At 38.5% G+C, this 16,203-nt stretch overlaps 1 protein-coding gene across 2 annotated transcripts in view; it reads right to left on the bottom strand.

Annotated features, from left to right (window-relative positions):
- raver2 (ribonucleoprotein, PTB-binding 2) overlaps positions 1 to 16,203 on the bottom strand; it is a 108,848-nt gene that overhangs the window by 16,735 nt on the left and 75,910 nt on the right. Inside the window, exons 5-9 of one of the 2 annotated variants that reach the window (XM_007248212.4) lie at positions 9,347 to 9,467; positions 6,799 to 6,878; positions 6,390 to 6,494; positions 2,538 to 2,649; positions 544 to 860 (exon numbers count right to left, since the gene is read on the bottom strand). In XM_007248212.4, coding sequence (XP_007248274.4) covers positions 544 to 860; positions 2,538 to 2,649; positions 6,390 to 6,494; positions 6,799 to 6,878; positions 9,347 to 9,467 — 735 coding nt within the window. The remainder of the gene's footprint in view (positions 1 to 543; positions 861 to 2,537; positions 2,650 to 6,389; positions 6,495 to 6,798; positions 6,879 to 9,346; positions 9,468 to 16,203) is intronic. The other variant, XM_022675866.2, reaches the window with a different exon arrangement.

Here is a 16,203-nt window from a genome sequence, read left to right as displayed (position 1 = left end):
CACTTTTGTTAGATTAATCATGAAGAAGCAGTGGTTCTCTCTCATCTCTGGTCCTGGAGACCTTCTCCTGTTTTGCATGTTTTGCATGATTCCTTGCTCTAAATCACCTGATTCAACTCAAAATCTAAATTTAAGTTTGCTATATCCTCCTAAAACATAATGCTATAAAGGGTCAATTGTGGACAATGCATTTTCTTTGGTATATGCTCATCAAGCCTTGTTATAACACTTCCACATTGTAGCTATATAAAAAGGCAATGGCAGCTATTTTGATGACCTTTATTTGTTGAATGTATATTTCAGCTGTGCTGCTTTAACAGAAATACTGAATTACAGCCTCAGATTCTACAGTTTAACCACATCTTGGCTGCTTCATGTCACCACCATTAAAATAGTGTACAGAAGGACAATTTTACAGAATGTGTCACTGTCCAAATACTTACAGGTCAGACTGCATATAGATCCTTTAAATCTAAACAAACCACCAGAATGTGAGAGCACAAACAATAGAGAAAAATTAAAATAAATGAAATACACACTCACTGTAACACCTGTGTTATTTTCTGGTGCAGTACTATGGGTGTTCAGTGAGGCTTTCTGAGCTGCGTTGCCTAGTAAGGGGCCCAGGCCTGCTCTGGTTAACCCCGGAAGGAAGTTGTGTAGTTGGGCTTGAGCATTAGCAGAGCCTCCTGTGGTTCCTGGAGGTGCAGGCTGCTTGTCAGGAGCAACGGTTGTAGTCAGGATGCCATTCTGATCAGTGCCAGAGGTGGCGTGAGAGCGGCCTTGGGTGTAGGAGATGAGCCCCGGTATAGAACCTCCGGCCTGGGATGAGACGGGAGTAGACTCCTGACCCAACTCTCCTGAAAATCGAGAAAACGGAGAAAATAGTGAGAGTGTGGTATTTATTACAGTTGTCAGATGAAAGTGTTGATGAAAGACACAGGTAGATTATTTAGAAAATGTACTTTTTAAACATGCATTGTAGTAGGGCTGAATGTTTAATCATTTTTTTTTTTAATTGCGATTTGAATGGACGAGATTCTTCAATTACAGGAGCTGCGAACTGAATTAGCCAATAGCCTGCAAGTGTATGTGTGTGGGAAGACGCAGCCTGCTCTTTCAGAGACAAGTCACCACGTTTGTAGTCTATAGAGTGCTGGAGATTGTAGTCTTTGGGCTCACAGTCACTCAAATGAGCTGTAGCCAGTGTGAATTATTATTATTATTATTAATATTATTTTTGTTCCTTGAAGTTTAAAAATAAAACTGACAACTGCCGAACCCTGAGAATATTTTATGTGGAAAGAAGTTCAGAATTATATTTCATATATGTTAACCACTAATACAGGTTTAGGGTTTAATGGATTAAAAAGTAATCACAAATTAAATCGCAATCGCTATATTCTGTGGAAAAATCGCAATTAGATATTTTGGCCAAATCGTGCAGCCCTACATTGAAGTACAGTCTCTTTTTAGAGTGGACGAATAGGATGTTTGTTTTTGTCGTCTCTTTCAGCTCACCAGCTCTCTTCACTTCTAATTCTGCATTTCTTTAGTTTAATGATGCGTAAATGAGCAGATGAAGACTGAATTGACCATGGAGACCATGTTCACAGTAGCTCTTGTATCAGCACCATAAGCAGCAGCACAGCGGTTACTCAGATAACCAGTAAAAGTCAGGCAAAACAAACCAAACACCTGCCATAATAAAATATACTGAAAACTATACATTAACATACTGTCAGGATTGTGGTGCAGGAGCAAGGAGAGGAATCTGAGAACGGACGCAAATGCGAGTAGTATTAAAAATACAAAAATAAACAAACAAAGAACTAAATTTACAAAGAAACACAGGGAACATAGAAACTGGGGAAAACAGGTACAAGGGGACTATTTATACAAACGGACAAGGACAGAAAACAGGAAACACCTGGGACCAGGTAACAAGGGGGTGGAGCTACAAATGAACAGGTGAGCAAAAGGGGAGAAGACACAGGATACACACAGGGCACGAGCAGAGAGAAAATAAACACAGGGACATACCAGAGTGATAGAGACATGCTAAAAAAAAAAGGGACGAGAACGTGACACATACGTTAAAGGTAATAATGGTTTTATGTTTTTTCCCCATGTATTTTTTTTTTCCCAGCAAAGACACACAAAAACATTGATCTTTTGAAAAGAGGGACATCTTCTTTGGTTCCCATTGAGGATTATACTGCACTAACTCTGAAATGGTAATGACCTCACACATGTACATACATTTCAAAGGTTTCATCCACTTTAATATATCAGATAATGGTGCGCGTACGCACACACCCTCGAACTGAATAACATCACAAAGGGAAAAAATACTGATTGAAGCAGCAGCCCTTAACTATTCATAATGGGTTTCTCAAACAGTGTGAAGATTTGCATTGCAAATGGATTTCTCTGAAGCAGCAGCAACGCAAACCTCTGCACTCTGGGTGCGGGGAGGGGAGGGGAGGGGGGGGGGGGGTCTGTCTGCCTACGCAAGACCAGCTTACAAAACCTACCAGTGGGGGAATCTCCCAGCAGCCCTTTTGCCAGCGGTACAGGGGCCGGAGCACGGAGACCCAGAACTTTATGCAGGAGTAGCCGGGAGGGGTCTCCTAAAAGACTGGGTATCTGTAGAGGACAGAGAGAGCGAGTGAGTGAGAGATAGAGAGATAATAGGGATGTAAAGAAGAACGAATGAAATAAAGTAGACAGTGGGTAAGGATTTTGACTGCACACTTTATAAAATCGCACTAAAAAATTGGCTTCATACAGTGCAGTCTCTCAATATAATTGGACTGAGATACGTTTTTAGCTGCTTTGCACATTCTCACATTCAACCAATGACTATTAGGTCAAAGTGCAGAACATCAGCTTTCTGCTCTCTCACTGCTGATGCTCTCACAGAAGTGCTAGACACACTACCATTTACTGCAGAACTGTCCACCAAAATCTCATTATTTTAAGATGAGATAAGTTATTATTTTGAGGTACCACCTCTCTATTTTGATATTAAGAAATTAAGATATTAAATCACTATTAAGTATTTTGAGATCCTATCTCGTACATAATAACATTTAGGTACTCTCATACATCATTGACATATTAAGTTTAATTATTAATTAAGTTTAAAAATATTTTTCTTTAAGAAAAATTACAGATAATACATTGAGATCATAGATCTTTATTTTGCATTTGTAAGCCACTACATTGAGATACTATCTCATTATTTTGCGTTTGTAGGACACCATATTTAGATCTCATTGTTCTGTACCTATCTTATTATTTTGAGATCATAAGACATTAATTGAGATAGTATCTCATTATGTTAAGATGTTAAGACACTACACTGAGTTACTATCTCATTAGTTAGAGATAGAAATACAGCACATTTAGATTCTATCTTATTATTTTGAGATAGTAACACATTACGTTGAGATACTATCTTATAATTTCGAGATCATAACATTACATTGACATACTATCTCATTATTTTGCAATCGTAGGATCGTAAGACACTTCATTGAGTTACTATCTAATTAGTTAGAGATAGTAATACAGTGCATTTAGATTCTATCCTATTATTTTGAGATCGTTAAGGCATTAAATCGAGATATTATCTCATTATTTTGAGATTGTAAGACACTACATTTAGATACTATCTCATTATCTTACTTTGTAAGACACTACACTGAGATACTATCTCATTATTTAGCATTTGTAGGACACTACATTTAGATTATATCTTATTATTTTGAGATCGTAACACATTACATTGAGATACTATCTCATTATTTTGAAATCGTAAGACACTACATTGGGTTTCTGTCTCATTATTGAGATTGTAACACATTACATTGAGATACTATCCCCTTATTTTGAAATCGTAAGACACTACATTGGGTTTCTGTCTCATTATTGAGATTATAACACATTACATTGAGATACTATCCCCTTATTTTGAAATCGTAAGACACTACATTGGGTTTCTGTCTCATTATTGAGATCGTAACACATTACATTGAGATACTATCTCATTATTTTGAAATCGTAAGACACTACATTGGGTTTCTGTCTCATTATTGAGATCGTAACACATTACATTGAGATACTATCTCATTATTTTGAAATCGTAAGACACTACATTGGGTTTCTGTCTCATTATTGAGATCGTAACACATTACATTGAGATACTATCTCATTATTTTGAAATCGTAAGACACTACATTGGGTTTCTGTCTCATTATTGAGATTGTAACACATTACATTGAGATACTATCTCATTATTTTGAAATCGTAAGACACTACATTGGGTTTCTGTCTCATTATTGAGATCGTAACACATTACATTGAGATACTATCCCCTTATTTTGAAATCGTAAGACACTATGGTCATCTCATTATTTTAAGACCGTAACAAAATAGACAAAAAAAACTGCATTCTGCAATACTACTGCTATATATACAGACCAAAAACAATTTATAAGTAGTTATACAATATGACATATGTCTCACATTTGCGGCAAACAATCATACACACTGAAAGCTGCATATTACACTGTGTTGCTCATCACAAAGAATGAATAAAGGATATGCAGCAGATGTATTATCAGTGTTACAACTGCATACATCATGTTTGTGCCTCCCTTTAAACCTCCTCTGGGCAGAAATGAACTGTTATTGTGTAATATCAAATAAAAGTATAATTCTGCCTGCAGGCTCTCCGACGCTCCGAGAAGCGTGCAAGCTAAACAAAAATAATTTCTTCCGGAGTGAAAGTCACAGCTTTCATTACTTTGGAGAAAACAGCAGAGTACAAAGCCATCATTTCTCAGGAGAAGGTATGCCACTTTAGCAGGTGCTGGATAAAGAGGCTGGCTTTAGATAAAGGCAATACATAAACCTGTTTCAGTAGAGGCTGCACAGGCATACGCACAGCAAATATCTGGAGCTGGATGATCTGGAGCTAAATTTGCGAAAATGTTAGATTTTTTTTGTTTATTCCTTAAGTTAGATTAAAACTGTGGCGGTTCAGTATTTCAGAGTTTGGTTGCACAACGGGTGTGTCCCCTCAACATTTATTTACCATCAGTGTGTAGTCTACTTTCCCTTGGGTATTCAGTTATATTTTATACACTGACCGGCCACTTTATTAAGTACCTTGCTAGTACCGGGTTGAACCCCCTTTTGCCTTCAGAACTGCCTTAATCCTTAATTGCATAGATTCAACAAGGTACTGGAAAACATTCCTCAGAGAGTCTGGTCCATATTGACATGATAGAATTACGCAGTTGCTGCAGATTTATCAGCTGCACATCCATAATGTGAATCTCCTGTTCCACCACATCCCAGAGGTGCTCTATTGGATTGAGATCTGGTGACTGTGGAGGCCATTCGAGTACAGTACAGAACTCATTGTCGTGTTCAAGAAACCAGTCTGAGATGATACACACTTTATGACATGGCACATTATCCTGCTGAAAGTAGCCATCAGAAGATGGTACACTGTGGTCATAAAGGGATGGACGTGGTCAGCAAAAATCTTCAGGCTCAGGTAGGCTGTGGCATTGTCACAATGCTCAACCATTTCTTCTTTATTATCGGCCAGTTGGAGGGGGCAGTGCGCTCATGTGCGTTGACGCATCGAAACAGTGTAAATAGAGCCTAATGCAACATTAACAAACAAAACATCTTACATTTAAACAAGTCGGTGGAGTTTTTTCAAGGACGACTTCATTAGCTGAAGGAATCACAGAAGTGTCTGACAGAATTTTGCTCAAAACAAGAAAAAGCACACCAGGTGCCTTACCACGTAGCTTACCGTATTGCGAAGGCCAAGAAACCCCACACAATAGTAGCCGACATGCATCAAACCATACCCTGTCTAGTGTCACCCCAGACTTTAAAACTATGATCAAAGGTAAATTACATGCTCAACTGTCTCACTGACTTCCACAAAAGACAGGTTAGGTAAAAGCATCTTGTTTTATAGCCTTATTTATTTTATGCAGTTTTGATTCTTAATTATATTTTATTCATTTTTATACTTGTGGTTGTCATGTTCCTCTTCAGTTTCTTAAAAAGTGGGTATATTATTAAAGTGGATCGCAACTTAATGACCATTAGAAAATGTGCGTTCGGAGCCGAGACCAGTTGAAAACACCTGCTCTAGAGGAGGAACATGACAACTACATGTTAATACAATAGAATTAAATGTCAAAACTTCACAAAATAAATAAGGCCACAAAATTTGATATTTCACTTCTCTGGTCAAACATATACACTTAAAATGAGTTGATTAGCTCACAGGGAATTCATTCCAAAAGGAATAATTTACCATGCACACATCAGACACACTCACTGACACACACCCTCACATTAGTGATGTGCTTGTCCTTGATGTGCAGAAGCTGTTGTTGGGCCATCTGCATATGGAGAAGATTCTGCAGAACTAGTCCATTACCTAACATGGCATTCTGCACAACAGTGAGGAGAGAAAAATAGCACAGTCAGTACACACAGACAAGAGTAAAAGAAAACAATGAAGAGGGAGAGGGGAGGAAGAAGAAAGAGGAAAACTGAATAGAGAATAGATGGGATGAAAAAGAAAAATACACTGAAACAGATGAGGAGAAATAAAAGGAATGAAGGAAAGAAAATGCAGAAAGATAGTAGGGAGAGAAAAATAGTAGGAAGGAGAGAGGGACAGTGACCAAGAAAAGAAGTGTATGGAGACAGAGGAAGGGATGACAGAGGAAAGGAAGAGTAAAAGTGAACTACCTGCTGTGCTTTTCCTAGTTGAAGCAGTGCTGCTGTCAGTGGTGGTCGAAGAAAAGGAACAGCATGAGGACGAAACTTCCCTGAAGACGAGAAAGAAAGATAAGGCACATTAGCGATGGGAATAAATAATGAAATAAGTGATTAAAATAAAGGAAAAGGTGAGTGTTAAGGATACAGAAGGAACACAAAGAGCATGGACAATGCTAGCAGAATTCATTCTCCTCATTTCCAATTCCAGCTTCAGCACTAATGGCAATTTGTGCCAGAATAGGTGGAGAAGTTTAAGATTTAATCATGGGCTATATTTGGTGGGCTAATTGTGTGTTCTCCTTAAGCTCCAGCTTGCGGGCTTTCCGGAGCTCATTTATCCTCCAGCCCATTGAAAAGTTCATTTTAATATATGATTAGATTTTCAAGAGAGAGACCTGGTCTGATCCGCTGAGCTGAAGATCGACTTCTGACAGTGTGACCACACATAGGTGATGTGTTCAGTTCCAGACTGGATTTTGGTGTGTTATTAAATCTAGACGGAAATGTGATTTAATATTAAATCTAGACTTTTACCAAATGTAAACTAAAATGTGTTTTAATATTAAATCTAGACTGAAATATGGTTTAATATGAAATCTAGACTATTGCCGAATCTAGACTGAAATGTGACGTCCTGTTTAACCTGGATTACAATGTGGCGTGCTGTTTAATCTGGACTGAAATCTGACATGTTTTAATGTGGTCTATTATTAAATCTAGAATGATATGTGGTGTGTTATTAAAGACTGAAATGAGGTGCTATTAAATCTAGACTGAAATGAGGTGTTATTAAATCTAGACTGAAATGAGGTGTTATTAAATCTAGACTGAAATGAGGTGTTATTAAATCTAGACTGAAATGAGGTGTTATTAAATCTACAGTGAAATGAGGTGTGTTATTAAATCTAAACTGAAATGAGGTGTGTTATTATATCTAGACAAAAATGGTGTTTTTTAATGTAGACTGAAATGAGGTGGGTTATTAAATCTAGACAGAAATTAGGTGTTATTAAATCTAGACAGACAGTATGTGTTAATAAATCTAGACTAAAATGAGGTGTGTTATTAAATCTAGACAGAAATAAGGTGGGTTATTAAATGTAGACTGAAATGATGTGTGTTATTAAATCTAGACTGAAATGAGGTGTGTTATTAAATCTAGACAGAAATGAGGTGGGTTATTTAATCTAGACAGAAATGAGGTGTGTTATTAAATCTAGACAGAAATGATGTGTGTTACTAAATGTAGACTGAAATGAGGTGTGTTATTAAATCTAGACAGAAATGAGGTGTGTTATTAAAATCTAGACTGAAATTAGGTGTGTTATTAAATCTAGACAGAAATGATGTGTGTTACTAAATGTAGACTGAAATGAGGTGTGTTATTAAAATCTAGACTGAAATGAGGTGTGTTATTAAATCTAGACAGAAATGAGGTGGGTTATGTAATCTAGACAGAAATGAGGTGTGTTATTAAAGTAGACTGAAATGAGGTGTGTTATTAAATCTAGACAGAAATGAGGTGTGTTATTAAAGTAGACAGAAATGAGGTGTGTTATTAAATGTAGACTGAAATGAGGTGTGTTATTAAAGTAGACAGAAATGAGGTGTGTTATTACATCTAGACAGAAATGAGGTGTGTTATTAAAGTAGACAGAAATGAGGTGTGTTATTAAATGTAGACTGAAATGAGGTGTGTTATTAAAGTAGACAGAAATGAGGTGTGTTATTACATCTAGACAGAAATTATGTGTGTTATTAAATGTAGACAGAAATGAGGTGTGTTGTTTTATTTAGACTGAAGTTCGTTATTTTATAAAATCTAGGTTGAAATGTGGCTTGCTAATAAATCTAGAAAAGTGGTGTATTATTAAATGTAGACTGAATTGTGGTGTGTTATTAAATCTAGACTAAACTCTGGTGTGTTATTTAATCTAGACTGAACTGTGGTGTGTTATTTAATCTGGACTGAACTGGTGTGTTATTTAATCTAGACTGAACTCTGGTGTGTTATTTAATCTAGACTGAACTGTGGTGTGTTATTAAATCTGGACTGAACTGTGGTGTTTTATTTAATCTGGACTGAACTCTGGTGTGTTATTTAATCTAGACTGAACTGTGGTGTGTTATTAAATCTGGACTGAACTGTGGTGTTTTATTTAATCTGGACTGAACTGGTGTGTTATTTAATCTAGACTGAACTCTGGTGTGTTATTTAATCTAGACTGAACTGTGGTGTGTTATTTAATCTAGACTGAACTGTGGTGTGTTATTTAATCTAGACTGAACTGTGGTGTGTTATTAAATCTGGACTGAACTCTGGTGTGTTATTAACCTCAGGAGTGAAATGTACTGTTATTAACCTCTAGACTTAAATGTTTGCAAATGGGGCTAACTGAAAATGCTCTGTTTATATAAATACTTTCCAAAAGTGCTGTTGAATATTTCACACTTCATTTGCATAATAAGTAAAAAAAAAACACAAAAAGGGTCAACAAGAGCATCTGCATTCGTGTACCTCCTCGTTTGCCAGCGTGGTAGGGTCTCATAAGCACCTGAAGGGCAGCTGGATTGGTCATGCTATTGAGGAGCTGAGCCAAACTGGGCTCAGGCAGCAAACCCTTTTTATTGCTCAGCATCTGTAAAAGAACACAGGCAGATGAACACACACACACACACACACACACACACACACACACACAGTTCCGTTAAAGCTAGAGACACATAATAGCACTATTCTTATATTTTGTATAGAGACATTATCATCTGAGCAATCATTAAACCCAGAGTGGCTCTTATTGTTTTTGTGCTCTTTGTATTTTAAGCATGCACAGGAACTAAATGCACTAAATTGCACAAAAAGACATAAATACCCAATAGATAAGTATCATCCACAACATATGGGTAATTTAGATATCTCATTTTATCTGTTTCCTGAAGCATTAGCTACCAGTAGGTCTCATTGTGAGGAAATGAAAAACTGGCCTCATCCAACCACAGACTGATAAGTGTAATTCTACATCCATACGGTGTGTACTGGGCAATGTAGTAGGAGCACAATTTGTAGATATTTCAAGAGCTCCTATTACATTATCAAGTACTCTGCTATGTGTACTATGTGTATATAGTAGCCAGCCAAAAGTAGCAAACATGAGATCACAAAGATGCATTCTTTTACTGACAAAGCAACTATATTTAATTGTAGATTTATTTAGTTTAGTTTATTTAATACGGTAATTAACAGAAACCAACATGACTGGGATCATTATACCCTAAAGACATTTATATTAGTAAGATTTACAACTGCCAAAATGATATACAACTCGTGACAGCAGTGGGTATTTGCTAATTAATCTATTTCCTTTATTATACAGCTCGAGAAACACCTATAGGGAAATTGGTGAAGACCCTCAAGATTCTGATTTTGGACTAAGGCGCTGACACTATGATCAGGAGATCGCCGGTTCGAATCCTGTTCATGTAGCTTGCCATCAGCTACTGGAGCCCTAAAAGAGCACAATTGGCCTTGCTCTCTCTGGGTGGGTAGATGGCGCTCTCTCCCCACATCACTCCAAAGGGTGAAGTTGCTCAGCCCAAGGCGTCGGTGACCTGATGTATCAGAATCGAGTTGCGCTTTTCTTCCGAGTGCACTGTGATTCTGCTTAGCAATGCTACATACGCAGCAGTTTGAAGGAGGAGGTATGTGCTAGTCTTCACCCTCCTGGTGTTGGGACATTACTAGTGATAGGGGAATTCTAATGAATGGGTTTGGTAATTGGCCTTGTAAATTGGGGAGAAAATGGATAAAAATTTGAAATAAAATCATAAATAAAGAGGAATAAAAAAATTTTGAAAGTTGCTACATTAAAAATATTATATCCAAAATTTTATTACACATATTGTTGTTGTCCAATTAAAAACATGCATATCCAACAGCAACTTAAATTCCAATTTCAATGGAAGTTAATGTAATTACAGTTCTTGTCAAAACATTTTGTAGAATCTGTTTAGCAATAAATGTTGTTACAGTGTAAGGCACACAGTGTTTGTGTGTTCAAATAATGTGGTAAACTAAATATCAACAAAAATGAGATACTTGTTTTTAATTAGACAGCAATGATATACTGTTCTGCACTAAATCCAATGACACAGTAAATTATGATTTCTTTACGTACGGAAACATGCAGCTAGTCAGCACATATATTCAATGATGATACATGCATTTATGTCAGGTTTAAAAACAAGCTAACTGATTTATAATTTATCACTGTGATGTATTTTTATTTTTATATTGCATAGCTGTTCCCCATATGCACAAGCACAGGAACCCCCAGGACATAATAAGCAGATATAGGACTAATTCTAAAGTGTGTGTGTGTGTGTGTGTGTGTGTGTGTGTGTGTGTGTGTGTGTGTGTGTGTGTGTGTGTGTGTGTGTGTGTGTGTGTGTGAAAGACGGAGAGAGAAAATAGGGAGAGAAAGAGAGAGGGAGAGAAAGACAGAAGTAGAGAGAAAGAGGAAGAGGAAACGTGAGGACAGAGAAAAAAGATACAGAAATAAGGAGAGAAGGATAGAGAGAAAGACAGAGAGAGAGAAAGAGGGAGAGAAGTAGAGAGGGAGAGAAGGATAGAGAAAAAGACAGAGAGAGAGAAAGAGGGAGAGAAGTAGAGAGGGAGAGAAGGACAGAGAGAAAGACAGACAGAGAAAGAGGGAGAGAATTACAGAGGGAGAGAAAGATAAAGAGAAAGACAGAGAGAGAGAAAGAGGGAGAAAAGTAGAGCTGGATGGAGAGAAAGGAGAGAGAATGACAGAGAGAAAAAGGCAGAGAGAGAGAGGCAGAGAAGGAGAGATAGAGAGAAAGTGAACATGTTGACATGAATGGTAGAAGCTCTGATCTCCTCATTAGATAGGAGATGTCTGCAAGTGGAATGGCTGCATCCCAATCCCACCGAAACTCCATCTGTTGCATACTGTTTCCCAAGAGACCCGTACACACACACACACACACACTTATGCTTGTCCACAAACACAATTTGGTGTGTAATAGTAAGAAGCTTATGCACTTATGCAGTTAAGTGAGAGAGATAAGGTTGATGAAGTAGTTCAGTCTCTCTCTCTTTGATAGAGAGAGGCAGACAGATAACGCGAGGGGGTGACACTACAGACCATATGATTCTGGCAGTGTGAGGATGAAGCAACAGACTTTGAATGGAAACAACAGTCCATGATCTGTGCAGAAAGACTCTGAGACAGCCTAGCTGTTGCTGAAAAACGACTAGTTCCCTCATTCGTGACAACATCTGGACTCTGCTTCTGCAACTGGAAAACGAATTTCAATTATTTGCCAGCATTATTTACAAATGGCCTTTAAACATCAGCCTCATCTGCCTGAGCTCTTTTTCCCATATCTAGGGATATCTGAGTCCAGCCCTACCTAGACTAAATGTCTGTGAATACTAATATAACCAAGGAGCTTCTTCTCAGATAACATTTCAACTCATAATTACATCTAGAGATTAGTTACTTAACTCTGGCTTGCACCAAGAGACCCGAGACTCAACAAGGATTTACACCCAGAGACTAAAGACTCAACTCAGACTTTCACCTAAAGAATAAAGACTTGACTAGGACTTTCACCTAATAACTAAAGACTCAATTATGACTTGTACGTAAAGACTACAGACTCACCTTAGATATGCACCAAGAGACCAGTGACTCAAATCTGACTTGCACTTAAAGAACAAAGACTCGATAATAAGTGGTACAAAAATGTCACTTTCGCTCTGATGACAATATTTCGGTTTGCAACAAGGGAATTTCTGCCCATAGCTGAAGAGGATTATTGATACCAGAGCAATATGGAAGTACTAAGACTAGAGACTTAACTCAGATTTGCACCCAGAGACTAGGGGCTCAACTTGCAGGTGGACCCAAAGACCAGAGACTAGAGACTCAATTCAGACTTGGATCTAAAGACTAAAGACTTAACTCAGACTTTCACATACTAAATACTCAATTATGACTTGTACATAAAGATTAGAGACTCAACTTAGATATGCACGCAGAGACTAGTGATTTAACTAAGACTTTTACCTAAAAACTACAGACTCATACTAGGACCTGAAGACTAGAGACTCAACTCAGACTTTCACATACTAACTAAATACTCAATTATGACTTGTACATAAAGACTGGAGACTCAACTTAAATTTGCAACCAGACCCTAGTGAGTCAACGAAGACTTTTACCTAAAAACTACAGACTCAACTCAGACCTGGACCTAAAAACTAGAGACTCAACTTGGACTTGCACCTAGAGATGTTGTTGATAATCCTTGGGCTAAACTCGCTACTCAGAAACTTAATACTTAGCTGTGTACCCAAGAAACTCAAGACTTCCTTAGACTCCCATAAACCAACTTGTAAACAAGTACGACACTTTCACTCTGATGCCAATATTTCAGTTTGCAACAGGGGAATTTCTGCCCATAGCTGAAGAAGACTATTGATACCAGAGCAATATGGAAGTACTAAGACTAGAGACTTAACTAAGATTTGCACCCAGAGACTAGGGGATCAACTTGCAGGTGGACACAAAGACCAGAGACTTATTGCTTGTACCCAGAGACAAGAGACTTAAATCAGATTTGCACCAGACATCAGAGATTAGATAACTCAAATGTCCACCTAAAGACTACAGACTCAACTCAGACTATAGCCCTGTCTGGACGGGATTAATTTCTCAGGGGGATATCTGTGAAAAATATTTCACACTTCTACTCAGTGATAAAACTCTTGCATCCGGACTGCAATTGAAAAAAAACAGGACCATTTTTTGGCCTATTTGGTCACATGATATATATATTGCATTCAGTAGCTCCTCCATTTCCACTTGCTGTTATGTTTAGGTGGATCTCCTTGGAAATGCATGCCCAAAATGTAATTAGCAGTGGACAAATAGCTATTTTATTAAACAGGAGATGACAAAAACGTGTGTCTGGACGGGACTAAAATTACCAGACGACATTGGAGTTCAGCGAAAAACAGTAGGTAATTCAGCCTCTAATTTTCTTAGAGGACATGGGAATAAAACCACAGAGATACCCCCTGAGAAATTACTCCCTTCTGGATAGGGCTTTTGTCTGACAATCAAGATTTGCACCTAAAAACTAGATACTTTCACAGGATTTGCACCCAAATACCCAAAGACGAGCCACATGTTGCTCAGAGACTCGAGACTTGTTTTGACCGCACACCCCAAAACAAGTTTTAAGTCAGATTCACAACACAAAGCTTGAGATTTGTCTCAAACTTCCATAAAGCAACTTTGATGCTCAATTCAATGTTCCTTGACTGTGGTGCCAATCTCTCAGTTTGCACTAGGAAATCTCTGCATACCACTGAAGAAGACTACAAATACCAGTGCAATAAGAAGGCTCTGTTGCCCCTTCTGTATCTAATTGAATGTGATAGACATATCCAGTGGCCCTGCATACTCTCTTCCTGTATCATAACAGTTCTCAGCCTGTGAGGACTGAGCCGAGCCAGTGGAGACACCTGCTCGTCCCCAGGCAGCTCCAATTTTGCTCTGCCATGAAAGCACAGAGAAGTCAAACACTGGCAGGGGATTTCACACCAGCCGCAGGCATGAGCTTCGCCAGAGCAAGGCTTGCACCCCCTCAGTCTGTATACGAGTGTGTGTATGCATTTGTGCTATGGGTGTGTGTGTGTGTGCTTCAGCAAGACAGAAGAAGGCACATTTGTCATTTGAGCAGAGTGCTGTTCGTGGCTTGGAGGGGTAGGTCTGCCGAGAAATGTCAACTTGCATTCAGTCTGTTGGGTTTGACGTATTTCGAGGAGAGGGGAAGATGGATGGATAGCAGGCTTTACGGCAGGCAGGGAAAGTAGATGGCAAAAAGAGACTGGCAATGAGAGAGAGAGTGGAAAGATGGAGAGGAGGAGAGCAGAAGGAAGAACAGAGGGGAGGAGGACCTACGTGCAATTTTTTTTTTATATCTGAAGGAAAAAATCTTTCAAAAATGGAAAATGAAACAAGGCCCTTGAGATATTTACTTCTCTGCTTTGTGGCTCCTCTGCTGACGCTAAATCAGCGGAGGCTCTGATGTAAGGACGACTGGAAAACAGCAGAACTGCCTACACAGCTATGTCCAAAGCAGAAGAGAGGAAGACGGAATAAAGAAAGTTCGATAAACACAATTAAGCACATTGATTTTGGAAAAAAAAAAGACCTATATGGATCGGTGGGGGAAGAAATCTATGCCTGACACAAATCCGCCGAGATGACTCTCTGAGAACATGCAGAAACGTGCGAGTGTGTGGGCGTGTGTGTGTGGGGGATTCTGTCTTCTCATTGGTCCCCTGAACAATGAAAGTAACACTTTTCTGAAAGGAAACGGTCCAAAAAAATCACGGTGCTTGTTACCGGCAGGTGGGAGTCCCGCGTGGTGTTTGTGTATGTGTGTACGTGCTTTTCGTAACATGTTTAACACCATCAATGAGGAAGAGAATGGCTCCTTGTGTTGCGGTGTAGATTAGCCTGGTGCATGGCATCCACAATATCGGTCCCACGTCTCTAAAATAGCAGCACGCTTTATTTCCAGCCTGGGAAATGAAGTACAGAGGACTATGTCTGAAACAGCACAGTGTGTGACTACTGTAATTAAACTGCCACTGCCTCACCCTCACATCTTTTGGACTTTGCGTGCACGCGCGAGTGTGTGTGTGTGTGTATGTGCGGGCATGTGTAAATGCGTGTAAGAGCTTGTGTATACTTTTCAGGGTTTCTTTTTTTTCTTGGTGCGTTTTAAAAACCAAAGGCAAATTCATTTACTTCAGGATTTCTGTATTCATTAGTGTGCTTTATCTGGTTATTAAGTGTATTTTGTAGCTTGTAAAAACACTATGAAATATTCGAATAAATAAAACAATTCAAGTTGACACAGTAAAGCAGGTCTGTTTTCTATTCTCTTTAGTGCCAATGCAACCACTGCATGAATTTATCATCAATTCCACTCATAACTCAACAAAATAAACAATATACTGATACAGACTGAGAACTCACTAGCAGCATTAGCTAGCAGTGATCTGCATTCAAATGAAGTTATGATCCAGTAGGTGAAGCTGTGCTCTGACAGTAAGCGTGCAGTGTGTGCATGAAGATAAATGAGCTGTAGATGAATGAGCCCGTGCTCTTTGTCCAGCTTCAGTCCATATCTACATCTGTTTAGAAGACCATGCTCAAATTAATTCAGTTCCCATGTGTGGCGTGAGACTGGGACAATGTCCAGAGCTAGATCTTAATTGACTGGATTGGAATTGAGTCATTGTGCACAGTGAAGTGAACTGTGTCTGGAAGT

The sequence above is a fragment of the Astyanax mexicanus genome, chromosome 5, assembly GCF_023375975.1.
Source record: "Astyanax mexicanus isolate ESR-SI-001 chromosome 5, AstMex3_surface, whole genome shotgun sequence".
Classification (NCBI taxonomy): Eukaryota; Metazoa; Chordata; class Actinopteri; order Characiformes; family Acestrorhamphidae; genus Astyanax; species Astyanax mexicanus.
This window is presented reverse-complemented; position numbering and strand designations above follow the sequence as displayed.